The sequence below is a fragment of the Pyrus communis genome, chromosome 11, assembly GCF_963583255.1.
Source record: "Pyrus communis chromosome 11, drPyrComm1.1, whole genome shotgun sequence".
Taxonomy (NCBI): domain Eukaryota; kingdom Viridiplantae; phylum Streptophyta; class Magnoliopsida; order Rosales; family Rosaceae; genus Pyrus; species Pyrus communis.
The window spans coordinates 655,459-675,405 of NC_084813.1; the positions used below are offsets into that span (position 1 = coordinate 655,459).

At 36.6% G+C, this 19,947-nt stretch overlaps 2 protein-coding genes and 1 pseudogene across 2 annotated transcripts; 2 read left to right on the plus strand and 1 right to left on the minus strand.

Moving 5' to 3' along the window:
* Positions 1-3,198: 3,198 nt before the first annotated feature.
* LOC137707668 (putative ubiquitin-conjugating enzyme E2 38) lies at positions 3,199-4,248 on the minus strand. The gene has a single exon (XM_068446578.1). It carries the CDS (start codon positions 4,246-4,248, stop codon positions 3,199-3,201), a length of 1,050 nt encoding a protein of 349 aa, XP_068302679.1.
* A 7,328-nt stretch (positions 4,249-11,576) lies between these two features.
* LOC137709514 (disease resistance protein RPV1-like) lies at positions 11,577-16,335 on the plus strand. Its single transcript, XM_068448600.1, has 5 exons — positions 11,577-12,286; positions 12,603-13,704; positions 13,799-14,206; positions 14,354-15,232; positions 15,335-16,335. The coding sequence occupies exons 1-5, from the start codon at positions 11,787-11,789 to the stop codon at positions 16,109-16,111; spliced, it is 3,666 nt and encodes a 1,221-aa protein (XP_068304701.1). The 5' UTR covers positions 11,577-11,786; the 3' UTR covers positions 16,112-16,335.
* A 135-nt stretch (positions 16,336-16,470) lies between these two features.
* LOC137707669 (pentatricopeptide repeat-containing protein GUN1, chloroplastic-like) lies at positions 16,471-18,286 on the plus strand (annotated as a pseudogene).
* The last annotated feature ends 1,661 nt before the right edge of the window (positions 18,287-19,947 follow it).

The window sequence follows — 19,947 nt, forward strand, 5'->3', positions numbered from 1 at the left end:
TTTCATCCTTTTGGTGATAATCTGATTGTTTATGTCTAGAATGATGCTGTTTAATACTTCAATTTATTTATTCTTTTTCCAATAAATCCCAAATTCTACTAACCCTAAACTCAAAACTTTTATCGGTTAAACCTCCAAATTAAACTTAGGGTAATACTAAGGAGACTAGGTGTAAACTAAATGACATGAAAGTTGATTATTAGATTATTAGTGTTTACTAATGTACTTATTTTCTATTAGTGACACATTATTTAGTTTTCAATTTAGTCTACAAATTTTGTTTACCTCTCATTACTTACTAAACTTAACCCTTTCATAGAAAACAACGTCGTTTTAGATGGGGATTGATTCTTTTGGAGCGATCTAACGACTTCAATTATTGTCTCCTGGTGGTTCAGTTAATCTACAAGCTATTGCTTAGCTTTGGGATTAAGCATGAGCCAAATAACACGATGCACATGTATATGCGGTTACCATATCTGGCCAGCATTATCGAAGTCCATAGATCGAATGGTTCTAAAATATGCCACGCTGCAAAACTTAGAACAGGGCTCCAGCTAGCTAGGGATACTTAGTTTTAATGATTGTGCTAATTATTAAATATATCGATCAACAAATGGATAGGAAATTAGGGTGTCCTGATATTCTTGTCATCCTTTGGTTGGTGTTTATATACTATTTTAATGTGTATATGTACTAATTGGAAAATATAAACTCGGTTTAACAAAACAAACACATTTTGTGACGGCTATGCACATGGGGATTTATCCTAACACTAGCTAGTAGTCATGCAAAGCATTATTGTTTCATCAGTATTCTTAATTTTGCAAGGCCATGTAATTGTGAAACAAGTAATTAAAGAAATTACTTTTAGCAAAGCTGCTATGTGGACTTCATTTGTTAAGTGTTTGAGTTAGGGTGTTTAAACGTATACTATTAGCCAGTAACTAATTAATACGATGCTAATTACTCGTTTCAATTTACTCAACAAAATAATTTTTTGATATGAACCATACATTTTTTAAGTCCACATTCACATATCATATACTTGCAAAAATTCACTAAAAAAGAAAACGTTTACCCCTTTGATGGTTATGGTGTATATTTAATTGTTTATCAATAATTAGGGCACGATTAGATAACTAAACAACTTTTAATGTAAACTTTTATAAGGATGTTCTTTCAATAAAGGCTAAATAATGATCAATTCAGATTATTATGAGAAATATTGTGGAATAAACCTATACTCAACAAAGTTAGGTACGAACTTGTTGACATGTCTCCATCTTAGGAAAAGTATTAGATGAATTCTGCACGAGGAGAAATATATTTTATATAGAAATTTTCAGTGAACATGGAAGCTTGACACTTAGTTAGCTGAAATGAATAAACTAATAACCTACACTTTAGCACAATCGTGTCCAACTTAATGGGCAGCTACACCTCTCTCCCAAAACCATCATCTAGAAATATGCAGACACTTAATTATGTTCTCAATTATTATTATTTTTCCCCGTAATGAATTGTTGGCTTTGTAACCATCATTATGAATAACCAACGCAATACAATATTCCCTTGTAATCAAGGAGTAAGTAAGCAATCAAATGTTCTCTACGTGCATAGGAAGAGTATTAATTGTGAATTTTCGGCCTTAATTCTTCTTTTTATTCTTCTTCCTTGAAATTCTGGTGTTATGTTTGCCTTGTCATGCTTATGAGGGTACTTTAGGAACCAAATTAAGGGAAATGATCATCTCCGGATCCATTGCCACCTAATCCACTTAGTCCGAGATCCGGGCCATTGAAATTTGATTCAACGGCTACAAATAGAGGGTCCATTTAAAAGTGATAATAACTGTAGCCGTTGGATCAAATTCCAATGGCCCGGATCCCGGATTAGGTGGAAAGGGATTCGAAGAGGATCTCTTTCTCAAATTAAGGTGCAGGTGTGCTGTGGTGGCCACCTACGTGGCGCATGAAAAGCTTGCTCTACATATCACATATCGACATTCAACATGTTCGTGCGTATGGCGACGTGCTCACATGAGAAAAAATGATTTTTGCATTCAATAATGAAACATCATTATTTCTCCTTTGGTTTTTATGTTTTTCCACTTTAGTTTCTTTAGCATTCCTAATGAATCGTGCATCTAGATTTTCCTTCAAAACTTAAAACTTTCAATTAGTAAATAATTGGTAATTATAGTACTATATAAGGGTGGGGTTTTTGTGCACTTAGGCCCCTTCTCTCTATCCTCTCTTTTTAACTATTTATTAAACATGATATTTTAGAGAGCTAAGGCATAGTCTGGACTATGTTTAGCCCTCCATGGTTGGATGTTTGGAGATAGCCTTGGTCAAGGAGAGGTGAAGAAAATGGTATAGCCCGGCTCCCTACTAGAAATTAATTTGGCTTAGCCCGCGTTGGGAGGCCACAGCAAGGGAACTATGGCATTCTAGTGGTGACAACAGTTCTTATCATGACGGATCTATCATATCCATCTCCATAATAGTAAAACTCATTTATCTCTATAATCACAAAGTAATCGTCGAGTATTCTCCATAACCATTCTTGCCAATAACGAATTTTCCATCGATGACACTAACACTATTCTACCTTTGTCGAGGTTAATAAAAATTGAATTGGGTTAGTTATTTAGCGATTAAAAAAATATATGAAAAAAACATTCTCAATGTCAAGCAACATAAAAATTAGGATTAAGAATCTAACCAGTAAACAAATACCCGTAGAATTATTTAAGCTTACAGATAAACTCATGAAGGGATAATTCATTGTCAACGTTCTTATTATTTTGATATTCTGTAATTATCTAAAAGATAGAGTTGTGTATTAGTTAGTGTAATTATGTCATAGGTTTTTAGACTTATCCCAATTAGAGTTTCATTCTCCGTGAATGACTTCATGTGAAGTAGTTACGCCATAAAACCGATTGGTAATTTGAATCAAAATTTATAAACTTGATCCTCGTTTGTGTAACAATTATTCCTCATCCCTGCAGAGTTCACAACACATATATAATGACATTGGTCTTTCTTGGATATATAGTCAAATAATCAATACAAAAAGATTGCCAAACAGATAAATTAACCTCTTGACCTAAAGTAACCTCTTGAGAAAGATTGGATTATTCTAATTGCATGCCTAGCTAGGTCTGACAATAAAATTCTACATCTTGAGTCAAGGGAGCCAAAAACTAGCCATAGTTCTCTCCTCCTCTGAAAGGAACTCCTCTTTTTTGAATGTCAAATCATACTCCTCCTGGTTATAATGATGCCGGCAATAAGTTCCATTAGCTTCAAATGCCTTCACAAGCTTGAAGAACAACGTCTTTATTGGCTGATCATCAAGATCCGCACAAGCTTTGTAGTTGAGCAGAATATTATGAGCTCTACTGCGGAAAAACCCTAAAACAAAATCTTCAAAACCCATAGGCAGGCACTTCAACATACTAAGCATGGCTTCACAAGTTTGCACAAAAACTCTTTTGTTCAACTTTGAGTTGGATTTCTCTCCATCGAGTCGCGGATACTCACTATTGAGGTAGGGTTTACCGTTCATAAGAACCAATTGTTGAATCAAAACAAGTGTCTCCAATATATTAGATTGTTTCAAAATAACCCCTTCAAGCGAAACGTTGCCGCTTTTAGGCAAGTTAGGGTTGAAATCAAGGCCATAAGAGTGGTAAAACAGTTGGGGAGGCTGAGTGGGAGAATTGCTAGGAAAGAATATGTCAAATAAAAACAAGCCTTGGTGATAAGGAGCACCCTCTCGACCAACTATCACAGCTCTCATGACATCAATCCTTGATTCATAAACCCTTACAAAAATTGAACTTGGGAGACCTTGCCTTAGGATTCCGCGTTCTTCTTGAATCCGTTTGGCTAGTGCTGCGTCTATACAATTATAAAACGGCTTCTCGCGGAAGTAATGATCATAAGGAGGGTAAGCACTCATCGAAAAGTTCTTGAACTCATGGAACCTCCTCTCCACCCTATCTTTTATTTCTTCAATTTCTCCATAAAACTTCGACGACGTCTCTTTTATTTCTTCAATTTCCCCGTAAAACTTCGACGATGTTGGACGTTCTTCCAATGCTTCTTCCCCAAGCTCCCCATGATTAAGCTTTGGTGTTGGTTTGGACTTAAACTCCCACTCCTTCACGATCGGGATCGATGGTTTGAACGTCTCTTGGAACCTATAATAACTATAAATCCCATAAAAGTCCATTGCTTTGATTTTCTTGTTAACTATCTTCAAAAAACTTTTCTCGCATCCGATACAATCTACCACAACTCTGGTATCTAATATATATAGAACTACCGACAATATATATATATATATATATATATATATATTGTTTTATAAATCATTAGTAGATTGAATTTAGGATACTAAAAGATCTATTTCTTTCATAATTGTATTACTTTCAAGACAAGCAATCTTATCCAGTTTACTATAAATAAATCCCAAGCTAATATTGTAGTGGTGTAATGGGAAATATGCATCACATAAATTCTTCAACCCTCCTTTTCTCTCCGCTGCACACCTCTCTCTCTCCAGTAAAATAGGCAACAACATATATATATATATATATATATATATATAACTTTTTCTTTGCTTTGAGTAAGTAATAATCGGAAAACCAAATTCTAAGAGGAATGAAAGAATTAAAATTAAGGGTGGTGTTATCCACACATTTTTTTTTTTTTTTTTTTTACTTCTCACATATTATTTATTAATATATGTCATTTGATTTTTTTTCATTCAATCGATCCGACCAAAAATTGAGAAGGGTATGTGAAAGATAAAAAAAGGTGTATAGATAGCATCCAAACCAAACTGGATCATTTAAATAAAGGACAGCTTTGTTTGGTATTCACGTTTGAGCAATCCGAGTTGCATTCCTATTACAGAGGCCTAAACGTGGTCATTTGTGCCACTTAGTACTACGGTTTAGTGGTATTCACTTGTAAGTAAGAAGGCTTAGGTTGGATTCTTGCCAAAGGCGAATTTGAACTACATTATTACTTGTCCATTGCGAAATCATTCCCTCCTTTTAGTATAGATAATATCATTTGTTCAAAAAAAAAAAAAAAAAAAAAAAAGCAAACAAACAAACGTGGCCGTTTGTAAGATTATGCCTTTCGTTGAATTATTATTATTTTTTTTAAATTTTTTTCATGGAACAAATGATGCAACAACCAACCGAATTTGAGACCCTATTAATTTTATTTATTTAGTTAAGGATCATTTGGAAATATTTTAAAAATAGTAAAAAGTGCTTTGGGAAAAATGTTATTGGAACCAATCCTTAGTAAAAATGCAAATGAATCTTGAAAAAATACTTGAAGCGCTTCCTACAATAAACACATAACCAATGCTTCTTGCATGAACCACTTCAAGTGCTTTTGGAATCCAAAACTATTTTCTCTAAAAACACTTTTAGTCATTTTAAAAGTACTTCCAAACAAACTTTTAATTAGTATGACTCCGTTGACAATTATTAATGTTAGGGAGCAACACTTTCAAAATCAAATTAAGAAAGAAAATAATGTCCAAATCTTTGACAATAAATTGCATGGTATTGCAGATTGAAATAGGAACTCTCTGGATTTCTTTCATCAAAATCTTTTAGATTCTTTAATCATATCTGTTCAACAAAAAATAGAACGGCCAAAAATTAATTTTCTTTTCTACATTTCCTGTTCTTCCCTCTTCTCACTTCTCTCTTCGACTCTCTCATCTCTCTATCTGGGAGGATTACAACCGGAGGCCGAAAGACAACGGTGTGGGCGTAGTGGGTCGGCAACCGGAGCCTGCACCCTTCAGAGCACACAAAGAATTGAAGGACAGAGGATTCGCATGAAAGGGATCCAGAGGCAATCTCGATCCTTATCGATTGACGCCTGCTTTTATCTTTTCTAAATTTTTTTTAGATTGACACCTGCTACTTTAGTACGTACCATGAAAAAGAATTGTACATCTTCAATAAAGTAGTTGTGGAATTAAATATTGACACATATATAAATTTGTCTGGGCTCAAAATGTTATTGGGCCAAGTGTAGGTTCGGCCCAAAGCTGCCTGGTGGTCCCAGGCTGTTCAAGGTAGAGTTAGAACGGGACAAGAAGTCCTCGTCCGAATACGGGTTCAACTTGACCATGAGGAGGTTTTGTTGCTATAAATAGAGAGCAGAGTGCATCATCCAGGGACCTCCAATTAAACACACAATTGCCCTGCGTAAACCTCTCAAACATCTTTAGATTTTTTTTATTTTCTTTTTTCACCGACACATCTTCAGTTTGGTTAAACATAACTGTGAAGGTAACCGACGAACATCTTCAGTTTGGATAAACAGCACTGTGAAGGCAACTGGCGAACATCTTCAGTTTGGAGAAACAACACTGTTGTCGTAGAATTAGCCGATCGAGGAGCACCTTTAGTTTGGATAAACATCACTGCGTCAAGGCCGATTGGTTACCTATCCAAATCTCGGCCGAGAAGGGTTTCCGAATCCATATTGGCAGAGGTCATCTTATTAGCCTTTTCGGCGAAGTAAGGTGTTACGAGTTACGACATTCGGCACATTTAACGCCGAGTGGTTTTATGATTGGATATTCGCAAGTGAGTTTCAGAGTTTGGCATTCTGACAGCCAACCAAAACAAAAGAAAATAAAACCTAAGTCTAAGTTCCTAATTGGTTCCAAAATATTAGGGACATAACATAAATGGTCCACATCCAAAGTAAAACCACATGACACTACACAACGTCCAAGGGTAAAATAGATATTTCACGCAATTGATACAAATAATTTGGGACGGGCTGTCACATAATTTGTATAATCTTTTCATTTAGGTATGTTAATTTATTTGATATATTTCGGTATCTCCATCGATACAAATATATAGGTACATTAATTAAATATAATATATTTCGGTACATACATTCCGGTACATACATTTCGATATGAAAATTTCAGTTCATTAATTCAATATAGTACATTTGGTACGTATATTTCGGTACATATATTTTGGTATTTACATTTAGGTACATTAACTCAATATAATACATTTTGGTACATATTTTTAGGTTTATTATAATATATGTCGGTACAAACATTTCAGTACAATCATTGTTGTACACTTATGTATTTACATATTTGTGTGTCACTAATTTCTTTTAATATTTTCTCATTTATATTCATTTATAATTGAAAGAACTAATATGTGCATATTTTTTTTTGGAATAAGAATATGTGCATATTAATAAAATTAAAATTTTAATGTGGAGACATTAAATAAAAATACACATTAAATAACAAAAAGTATAATATAAATTTTAATAAAAGTATACTTCAAAGGATTAAATTAGGAAAGGGATCCTCTCTGGATCCCTTCCACAAAATCCATCAAATTTACCAATCTGGGCCCTTGAAATTTGATCCAACGACTAAAGTTATTATAACTTTTAAAGAGGGCTAAAATTTCAAGGGTCCGGATTGGTGGATTTGATGGATTTGGTTGAAATGATCCAAAGAGGATCCCATTCTATTAAATTAAATATGTCATCTAGCACCAGATATTTTAAAAAAATTCAAATATATTGCAAGGACTAATTTCAAAAACCCTTGTTTTTATCTCCTTGTCTTATGTTACTAGTTAAATTTGTGTGAAGTTTGGTGGAACGAGGTAAATGAGGTTGACTTTGATCATTATGATCTCCTTTCCATTGCCATTTTCCTTTACCTTCTGTTCTTAAGATGTCTTTATCTCTCAACGAAGCCTACCTAAATTTTCATTAACAAAAACTCTCCCCTTTGTATATATCTCTCTCTATATAAAATGGCCACCAGTACCCACAAAACCACAACCTAAAATCTCAGTGCAATGCCCGCCAACCCAATCAATAGACAACCCAACAAGTCTTGCTCCGAAAGCCTTAAACTTTACCCTTCCAACCACAGCATTCCACCCCCCAAGGGCGCAGTTTTCTGCCCCCACTTCCCCATTTCCCTTTCTTTTATCTCCCTCCTCAAAAATCTAATCTTGTTACCGCCTTTTTGGGCCGCCACTCCACCCAAGTGGTGGAAGTGTAATGACCCGCAGGTGCAAAACTTAGGCTCGAAAGGGCAAAGTTACAAAAAAAAAAGGTGAAAATACCCTTGGTTCAGTCTACCGTATAGTGATCGGGATCCCGGTCAGTTGAACTAGTCTTGGACCAGTCTGGAGTAGGAGTCAAGGCGGCAGAGCGGGTTAGGTGCATTAGCTCTAAGCAGGGTCGACTTGGCCTGCCTAGCCTCGAGCTAGAGTTCGGCGCGAGTTAGCGAGTTGGGCCTCCTGCCTATGGGCTCGATGTGATTCTGTAGTACGCTGAGGTTGTTGTGGCAACGTGGATTTCTAGCGCTTAGGCTTTGGTCTGAGCTGCTGCAGTGGCCCCTTGTTGGCTAGTGGGCTCCGTAGGTCGTCACTTGGCGGCCATGCGATGGCTGCTGGGCAGCGGCCACGATGATGGTGATGTTCTGTGACAGTAGGGCTCCTTCTGCTGTCCCGTTGAGGCTCAATGATTGTTGACGTGGAGCTACATCTTGGTCTCCGTTTTTCGATCCATATCCTTAAACGTAGGGTGTTCCAGTTGTCGAGGTTTCAAAATGTTTACCATTGTATCCATTCCAGGGACTAATTAAGGAATTTTTCTAGGAAAATTTTCAATGACTAAGAGTGTACGAGAAATTCAAGTAACAGAAAATTCCAAAAAGTAATTGCCTGAGCCTTCTTTGAGTATTTGAATCAACCTCTCAATGAAAGCACCAATTTGTATAGTAGCAAAAATCTGCCATCTTCAGTCTTGACGAATGTGTACCTACAAAACAATTAACACTTTTGTTCAAAGACCAAAGCCTCATGCGCTCACAAGGTTTGGGAGGGGTTTGCTAATGGATCTCCAATTCCTAAGTCAGTATCTCTGAAAAAAAAAAGAGTGTTTTGGACTTGTATGCGTAGCAAAAGCTTACCAGAAATTTGGTGGTGATGAGGTATTTATAGGGAGGAGTGGCTAGCCATATGGTTAGGGTTTTGCTCTACACATAGCGCTATTGGTCTAGATGTGTCATCTGTTGGATGAATGATGAAATAATATTTTCAAGATATCAATTAGGAGATATATCTTGGAATGGTGATGGAAGCATCAAATTGATTGTGATAAGGATTCCTTACTTAATGGAGATTTAGTAATTAATCCAATAGTTAGTGTCTTTGACTTTTCCATGCCACGAGCAGAAGAGCTTTGAGCAGTCGTAGTCAATTACTTGGACCTCCAGGAATGATGAGCTGGGTGTGGAAATATTTGTGTGCCCTACCCGTTTAATGAGGGCATTCTTGGTTTTCCTGAGAAAAAGTTAATGTGTCGTCTCCATGATTTTTGGAATTATTTTTGCTCCACAAATAGTGTTTTTTTAATCGTTGCAATTGGTAGAAAAAAAAAAGAAGTGAAGATAGAATGGCCTTTTTTTTTTTGAAACAAGATAGAATGGCCTTTGATAAAGCAGAAGAAGAAACATACAAGATCAATAGTGTTCTTATTGCACATTCTGAGGGCAGAGATTCAGATGGCTGGGTTTTGCAAGGGTTTGAGAGATGATAGCACGAGAAGAAGATATGTTAGATTTACCACGACGCTTGCGTACGCATATTTCATCGTATTTGGAGTTTTTTTTTTAATGTCAAATAAAAAAGTACAAATTTATCTCTCAGTTAAATTAAATAAAACAGAGTCAATCAAGTTCGCATTTCCACATCTTCTTCCCCTCCCAACCCCCCCTCCTCTCTTTTCTCTCCTTCTGCCCCAAAGACCAGGAAGTGCGTGGAGGTCATCTTCTGTTGTCTACTTGCAGAACTTGATGTTTCAGTAATTAAGTCAAATAATAGGGAGTGCGTGGAGGTCATCTTCTGTTGTCTCCTTGCTGACTTGATGTTTCAGTAATTAAGTCAAATAATATCAAGCCCACCGTAACCATTAAGTCAGTTTGTTTGAAATTTACTCACAGAAAACTGGTCCACATTATTGTTTATTCCTTACATATAGAAATGTGATTTTAATCCTGAGTAATGTTATTCATACCATGTTTTTGTACCACATTTTCATACCACCTTAGGTGGCATCTAATGTGGACAGTCACATCATTTCAAAAATTTGCAAAACTTAAGGAATGGAAGAAGAAAGACTCATCGTATACCACAATCATCATTTAATTAACTAGTTTTTCTTAATTATTAGTTTATTAAATAATGAACTAAAATTAAAATTTTGATTAATTCAAATGATGTGGCTGTCCACATCAAATGTCACATAAAATGGTATGAAAATGTGGTACAACAATATGGTATGAATAACATTACTCTTTAATCCTTGGATAAGTTTATAGTTAGAAAAATGTCTTATGCAAGGTTAAATATTGTTTATAGTCCTTTGACTCTACATCCACGTCAACTTACATTATCCACATCAGCTTTTATTTGTTTGGGTAGTTTTCGTGATTTTATTTTTCCTACATTGCCCTTATGTGACGTTGGGAAATCATCACTTTTAAATGCCGAGTTATGAGTGCTGCATTTTTCATTTTAAGTTGTATGAATCTTTCATTGCCACTTTCTATGGTGTCGTGCAGGTTTGCTTCTTTGTCTAGCATTTCCACTAAAATCGTGTGGGTGTTTTTTAGGGTTTAGCTCTGTGGTGAGTGTTGTAATAAAGTTTTTAGTATATTGAATACCTGATATATTAGTTCGATATTTGTATATGATCTGCATATTTGTACTGCACATGGTACACTAATCCATATTTTGGCACACTGTAGAAGTGAGGTACACTAATCCAACATAGGTGCCATGGTTTAGGTACATTAAAATTCCGATTAGGTCCTTTTAATTTGGAGGTACCATGTTTTAGGTATACTATGATATAGGTACCATGATATAGATATTGTGATATAGGTACCATGGTTTAAGTACATTATATTATTTATTTGGTATTATGTATTTAGTAAAATTTGATTTCTTGAGTTTTGTTGATATAATTTTTTTTTTGAATTCTAATCAATAATTACTTTCGTTTTTTTATTTGATATGTAACTGAATTTCTTATTTGGTATCTCTATTATTTTTAGATGTATCTTCATAGGAGGAAAAGAGGCACTCAAATCATCGGCAAGAAAGTCAAATATTTAATTGTGGGTATTTTAGGTACTAAAATACACATAAAAACATTAAAACCAATAAAATAGAAGTTTTGATGTTACATCTGAGGTGGACATCCAGTAAAAAGACTAATTTAAATTTTTAAGAGGAAATTTGAAATAGGTCCAATTTTATAGATTATTTTTTTAAATTATTCAATTTTTAATGATTTTTAACTTTTAAAATAGGTCTAATTTTTAATTATTTTGGACCATATAAAAAAACCCCAATTTTTAATCTTATACCAGGCTTTTAAGGAAAGTTGATCTAATCCAAGGGTTAAGCGTGTGTGCTGCTGGAACTTGTCATTTTGACCATCTAATCAATTCTTGAAATTGGAGGAATTGGACTCCCTTGACCTCCATGGATAAGGTATTTGGATTCCGGAATGGTGAAGGAATCGGGAATGCATTTCTTCTTTCCTATTATGCCCTCTTCCCAAGAGACTTCGCAGATGCTTCGACAGACGCTTCGACACCGCTGGCTCATCCTCGTGTGACGTTGGTTTGACGATCGGGACCTCGAAGTTGGGGGCCAAATGGCTGCAATAATTGCTCAGCTCGATGCCTCTTCCACCTCCTACCGGTGTACTTATGATGTGTTCTTGAGTTTCAGAGGCGAAGATACACGTAAGGGGTTTACTGATCACCTCTACAGGGAGTTGGAGCTGGCAGGAATTCACACCTTTAGAGATGATGATGGGATCGAGAGAGGAGCAAACATAGCATCAGAGCTACAGAAAGCGATACAAGAATCACGAGCATCCATAATTGTCTTCTCCAAGGACTATGCTTCCTCAAGATGGTGCTTGGATGAGCTGGTGAAGATCATGAAACGTAGAAAAACTGATTGCAGACACATGGTCATGCCAGTTTTCTATGATGTTGATCCATCCCATGTTAGGAAACAGACTGGAAGTTTTGCACAAGCATTTGCTAGACATGAAGAACGCTTCAAGGAGGAGATGGACAAGGTGGTGGAGTGGAGAAGAGCCCTTAGAGATGTAGCAGATGTGGGAGGAATGGTTTTAGGACATCTGTAAGTTCATTCCCAAAAACTTTATATTCTCGACATCTTTTAAGGTATTATATAGGTCCACACAAACATTTCATTAAAACTTAAATGAATACCTAACGAAAACGCAGCAGAAAACAGCTACAAACATGAAAACAATATTCTAGGTTAAGTTTTATACATGCAGTTAATGTTGGACTTTGCTTTTTTCTTCGTTCATGTAATTGATTTAGCAGAACTTTTTTATCAGAACTAGAAAGTTCATTTGTTCAATATTTATATGTCCACTCAATTTTGCATTGGCATCACAGGATTTTCATTCATTCATTACAATTTATAGGTATGAGTCACAGTTTATCCAAAATATTGTCGAAGAGATTGGAAATAAACTGGATCATCGCGCAACAGAAATGATTGCTCCCTATGTGGTTGGAATAGATAAGCGTGTGCAGGGCATAAACATGTGGCTGAAAGATGGATCAAATGACGTGAGTGTAGCTGTGATCTATGGGATGGGTGGAATTGGCAAGACTACCATTGCCAAAGCTGCTTATAACCAGAACTTCCACAGATTTCAAGGTAGCAGCTATCTTGCAGATGTTAGAGCAACTTCAGAACAGCCTAATGGTTTGGCTTTTTTGCAAAGAAAACTTCTTTCGGATATCCAAAAGGGGAAAAAGAAGAAAATATACAGTATGGGTGAACGAATGAGCAAGATCAAGCATGCCGTGTGTTGCAAAACTGTTCTTATTGTTCTTGATGATGTGGACCAATCCGACCAATTCAATGCAATTCTTGGAAGGCGAGAATGGTTTCACCCAGGAAGTAAAATTATTGTAACAACTAGACATGAAAGTTTGTTGAATGATCATGAAGTTTATGCAATGTTTAAGGTTAGAGGACTGGGTGAGTATGAATCACTTGAGCTTTTTAGTTGGCATGCCTTCAAACAAGTGCGCCCCGTCAAAGATTACATCAAGCTAACAAGATCGGTAGTACAGCACTGTCAAGGGTTACCATTAGCACTTCGAGTTTTGGGATCTTCTCTTGTTGGAAAAAGTGTAGAAGTATGGGAAAGTGCACTGCAGAAGTTAAACGTCATTCCTAATGAAAAAATTCAAAAAATACTCAGAATAAGCTTTGATTCTCTACAAGATGATCATGACAGAAGTTTATTCCTTCATATAGTCTCTTTCTTCGTGGGAAAGAAGATAGATTATACAATTACAGTACTGGACAATTTACGCTTTTACACAAGGATTGGAATTCAAAATCTAGTTGATAGATCTCTAGTAGACATTGATGAAGACAACAAGTTGGTCATGCATCAATTACTTATAGACATGGGAAGGGGAATTATTCGTGAAGAGTCGCCCGAGGACCCTGGGAAACGTAGTAGAGTGCTACAGAATGATGCCTCTGATATTTTGAGAAAATTAACTGTAAGAAATATGCTCTTATTAATGTTTTTATGTTTGTACTACTGTGATGTGCATGTGTACTAGTTACTAACCCAATGTTCGGATCTGGTAGCAGGGAACAAAAACTATTAAGGGCCTCATGCTCAACCTTCCTGGCAAGACAATGTTTAAGACAAGTAACAAAAAGAGATACCATGTCGACGATTACCATGAAAAAGTCTCAAGGCGACGGCTTGGTTTCTTCTCTTGGAAATCTATTACCTTTCTGCCAACAAATTCTGCTTCTGAATCAAATGAGGTAGACTTCAAAACAGAGGCATTTACAAGGATGCACAATCTTGAACTTCTGTTGCTCAATAATGTAAACGTCAGTGGAGGCTACAAAGATTTTCCAAAAAATTTAAGATGGATATCTTGGCGAGTATTCCCTTTAAAATCAATACCAGCAGATTTATATTTGGAAAATCTAGTGGGTCTTGACTTGCGGAATAGCAGGCTACATCATCTTTGGCAAGGACCCAGGGTATGATACTGATCTCTCTCTCTCTCTCTCTCTCTCTCTCTCTCTCTCTCTCTCTCTCTCTCTCTCAAACAAACACATGCATACACAAATTTAGGGATCTTTATGATCACGTACTTACCCAAACTAAGTACCATCTGTTTGAAACAGGCTATTCCAAGACTGAAATTCCTTAATGTCAGTCATTCACATGGTCTTGTGACAACCCCCAACTTTTCAGGAGTCCCTAACATTGAGAAATTGGTTCTTAAAGATTGCACAAATTTGGTTTTGATTGACGAATCCATTGCAGACCTAGAGAAACTAATTGTGTTGAATCTAAAAGACTGCAAAAATCTCACAAAGCTTCCAACAAGATTTAGCATGTTGACATCTCTTCAGGAACTGATTCTTTCTGGTTGCTCAAAGCTTGTGTTTCGCCCCAATTCTGCGGCTGGTGTTTGGAAGAAACTCAATATATCAACAGCTATGCTATCGCAATCAATGTGGTTGTGGAGACTCTGGATATTACCCAGGAAAAATCTTGTTACAGCCCGCAGTTTGTCAGTGGCAAATTGGCCAAATGGCTTAGTAAGCTTAAGTCTAGCTGACTGCAATCTTCCAGAGATTCCCAGTGGTCTTAGTATCCTATCTTCATTGAAGCATTTGAATCTAAGTAGAAACCCAATTTTGAGCCTACCAGAAAACTTGAACGATCTTATTACGCTCCAAACTCTTGTAATTGAAGGTTGCACAATGGTCCGAACTCTTCCAGAACTCCCACCAAGTTTAAGAAAATTGCATGCAAGTTATTGTACATCATTGGAAAAAATAACAAATTTACCAAACATGTTCAGATCATTGGATTCAAGTTTTTGGAAGTGCAAGAATTTAGTTGAGGTTCAAAGCTTGTTCCATATAAAACCATTGAGAAGGGTTGACGTTGAAATGATCAGAGATATGGGCCTGTTCAATTTGGAATCCGTAGGAAGCACTGAAGTTGAGATGACCAATTACTTGACATGTACAACAAGAAAGGGTCCTATACAGGTTCTCTCTGTCTCTTTCTCTCCCTCTCTCTCTCTCTGTGATGCACGCACTGTTAGTACTTTCTCTTTAATGATTATGATTTCTATGATTTTCATCAAACAGGGACTGTATGAATGTGGCATATTTAGCGTTTTCCTTCACGGAAACAAGATTCCAGATAGGTTCCCTTACAGAAGCCTGGGTAACTCCACTTTTTCTATTATTGTACCTTCACATCTAAATCTCAATGTCCGAGGCTTGAATGCTTGTGTTGTATATTCGCGATGTCCATTTTGGTTTAGCAGTTCAAACTTCCTTAAAGTCAGTAATGAGACCAAGGGTCTCAAATGGACTTATTGCCCAGTCACAGCAGGTCTCCCGAGAGAGAACCATGATATGTTATGGCTAAGCCATTGGTTGTTTGGAAACGATGAACTGGAGGGCGGGGACGAAGTATGTTTTTCCATAAATGAAGAATATAGTTTCTGGATGAAGGAGTTCGGTATCCAGCTTGTGTATGAGCAGGAAAATGAGGGTAAGGGTGTTCAATCAAAAAGTGAAGATATGACATTCCAACCAAATACAACTCTTTCTAGCCCGGTTTTTGTTGCTGGAAATGTATCTGCGTCAGCATCGAAGTATCAGTTATGGACGGGCAAATTCTTTCTTTGCAATCATCGCAGTCGTATACATCAACTTCATTTCTCTAGGACCCTGGAGAAGCCAGATTATCTTAATTTTTCATACTTATTTAAGGAAGATGTTCCTGCTAAGACGATGGTTCCATCTACTGCAATGAATGTTACACCAATTCCTTTTCAGTGGACATCCCCTGAGTTTTTACTTCATCCAGGATGTGTGATGTATATGCCATTCCGAAGTGATCTATTAATCTACTAATAAGTCGTTTAATAGCAGTTCCAGAGGATTAGCCAACACCATTTCATGGTCTTTGGAACAAAAAAAAACTCAGCTCTTGTGAGTCTGATTTCTGTTATATGTTCTTTATATCATTATATGTATGTATGTATTACACTAAAGTATCTGATTTATTACTCTTTTCCGTTGTGGAGGTAAATAAATATATACAAGTTTACGTTGTGCGAGAAACAGGAACTACTTCCCAATAACATTCCTAATTACACTAGAACAAGCTACTGCTATCTATTTGAATCTAATTGGTAACACAATTCTGTGCGTACAAGAAAACATGAAGGCTGGAGACTATTTTTATAGATAACTGCACGATGATTACTACCATGTGCAGATCCTTGGAATCGCTTATTTGGGGTTGCGATCAGTTGGTTGAAGTTGAAAGCTTGTTGGATAAAAGCAAAACCCTTGAGAAGCGTTGACATAGAAATTAAAAAAATAAATAAAATGTATGGGCATTTTGCATCTGGAAAATTGGAATCTATAGGCTGCACTGATGTCGAAGTGATCAACACTTGACGAGGAGTACAAGCAGAGAGGATTTTGTTCTATGGAAGTCTCTCTCACCGTCCAAGTCCTCTCTTTTCCTCTCACGCATAGTTGTTATATATTATTTGTATAAGAGTATTGTTACACTTACCATCCACTTGTACCATCGTTCTAATACTTTATTTGTTACACTTACCTTCTGTTTATACGTATTCTGCGTTGATTAGCGTTTATGGGCGAAGTGGGTATTGTGAGGAGGCTATAAGAGTTCTTGAGTCAATGAAAGATTCGGGCTTGAAGCCGAATTTGGTTACTTACAACGCGGTGGTTAATGCGAGTGGGAAATGGGAGTGGAGTTTAAGAGGGTAGTGGAGATTTTCAATGAGATGCTGACAAATGGGGTACAGCCAGATCGAATTACTTATAATTCACTCCTTGCGGTTTGTAGTCGTGGGGGACTCTGGGAGGCAGCTCAAAATCTGTTTAGTGAGATGGTGGATAAAGGGATTGATCAGGATATTTGTACGTACATTACGCTTCTAGATGCGATTTGTAAAGGTGGGCAGATGGATTTGGCATATCAGATGATGTTGGAAATGCCTTCGAAGAATGTTTTGCCTAATGTGGTTACTTTTAGTACTATTATTGATGGATATGTCATATGCTAAGGCTGGTAGTTAGACGAGGCACTCAGTTTATTTAATGAATTGAAGTTTTTGGCCATCGGTCTGGACAGAGTTCTGTATAACACATTGCTTTCACTTTATGGGAAGCTTGGTAGGTTTGAGGACGCTTGAATGTTTGCAAGGAGATGGAGAGTGTTGGGATTGCAAAGGTGGTAGTGTCATATAACGCACTTCTTGGTGGGTATGGGAAGCAAGGAAAGTAGATGAGGTTAAAAGAATGTACAATGAGATGAAAGAAGAACGTGTATCACTAAACATATTAACGTATTCAACATTGATCGATGTTTTTTCAAAAGGTGGTTTGTATGCAGAGGCAATGAAGGTGTTTAAAGAGTTTAAGCACGCAGGGCTGAAGGTTGATGTTGTGCTTTATAGTGAACTTATCAATGCTTTGTGCAAAAATGGACTTGTGGAATCTGCTCTTTCGTTGCTTGATGAGATGACAAAGGAAGACATTTGACCTAACATTGTCACTTATAATTCAATAATTGATGCCTTTGGTCGGTCAGCAACAACAGAATGTGTAGTAGATGCTGCTCCGGAGGCATTGTGCAACAGACCGGATCTTCATCTTCAGTTTCTGGAGAGAGGGTCTTTGAGGTTCATGTGGGAGATAGGGAAGACAACAGATTTATGAAGATGTTTGGGCAACTTGCAGCTGAGAAAGCAGGTTATACAATAAAAGATAGGAAGGTTAGGCTAGAAATCTTGTGCATTTTGGGAGTCTTTCAGAAGATGCACGCACATCAAACCGAATGTTGTCACATTTTCTGCCATTTTAAATGCGTGCAGGTACATCTCTTTATCTTTCGTACATGTTGCATGGAGGACCTATTTGCTTGAAGATCTGTTGAAGTCAGTTTTGAACTGTGCATTACTAGCTATTTATATTTATTTGTAGTTATACATAGTTCATAGGTGTTTCAGTTTCAGTCTCTTATTGTGTATGGCTTACATACTGCGTCATCCTTTGGTCACGCTTCTTAAAAGTTTGCTTTCATATTTCTCTGCGGAACAGTTTGCTTACGGACTTCTTATGCCACCTTTTCAGGCGGACGCGTTTTTCCCTTACCCTAAATTACAATTTGATGTCCAAATTTCTTTTTCCATGTTGAAGTGTTTCATTTTGTCTATGTGTATTTAAACAGAAACAAGGGGCACAACTGGTGGTGCTTGAAGGGAAACGACGAAACGTATGGGAAAGTGTGTGGTCTGATTCATGCTTAGATTTGCATTTAACGTCTTCTGGGGCTGCCCGGGCAATGGTCCATGCATGGTTGTTCAATATACGCGCTATAGTGTTTAAAGGCCAACAATTACCGAACCTGTTAAGGTTTACGTTTTTTTCTCATCAAACAAGTCACTGTTTGCATAATTTTGTTCGGAATTTTGAGTTTAGTTGTCGATCCCCTGCAGCATTCTAACAGGATGGGGGAAGCACATCAAAGTAGTAGGTGAGAGTACCTTAAGACGAGCTATTGAGGCACTTCTTACTAGCATTGGTGCACCCTTTCACGTTGCCAAGTGTAACTTGGGTAGGTTTATATCAACGGGCTCTGTGGCTGCCGCCTGGCTAAAAGAATCTGGCACACTGGAGGTGCTCGTTCTTCACGATGACAGAATTCACCCAAAAGGTGCACATTTGGACCAAATCTCCAATTTTCGAGCGCTAGCCTTGTAGTTGTTTGTAAAATATGTAAATTTTTGTGTCCTTGTAAACATGTTAACAAAATGTAATATGTATGTATCATAAGTTCTAGCATAGCGTTTTAGACGGCGGTCTCTCTCATCGGCTATTGGGGACAAGCTTCATGCTCCCTTTTTTCAATCCGAATTCGAAACTTTGCAGTGTAGTTTTTTGGCTTAACATTTGTTAACAACATTTTAATTAGTTCTAATGCAAGTTGGTGTTAGTTTCACTTCGTGGAAATTAAAGAATTGTTTGATTAACTGGAATTCCAGTCTTGGAAAAATAGGAAGATCATGATTTTTTTTAAGGTACAATCAACATTAAAGAAGGGTAGGAGTTGAAGTTTCTTACGAGTTAGGTGCAACGGTGAATGCTAAAATGTTCATGTTAAAATTTAGGAGAGCAACTTACATGGAAGATTCACCGCCACGTGACGTCTCAATTCAATAATACAATGTCATGTGAAAAGACTTACACGTTACATTTTATACAAATCCTGAAACAGGGAGTGGTTTGATTACTTTGTAATGAATATAAGATTAAATTAATGGATAAAAAGGATGTGTTGTAGTTGCAATGTTAAAATCAATCACGCACTACTATGCTTTTAACTTTTTCTTTTTAATGCTTCTTTTGTAAACATGCTTAAGAAGCTAGAAACAATATGGCTTCACTAAGAAGATGTTCAATAATGCTTCTTTGTGACATTGCATATTTTATTCTTATTGACAATTTATTACTACACAAAGGCGACTTTCTTTAATACTAAACCTAGAAAAGTTATAACGTATTACAATGTGAAATTTATTACTATATATAATTGACCCAAATTGGGACCGAAACTTTTTTTATAACCATAAGAAGATTATTCCTATACACAGTATTACTCTAGAGAGGTTTAACCGTAGCGAAAAATAGAAGAGAAAAGTAGGGGTTTA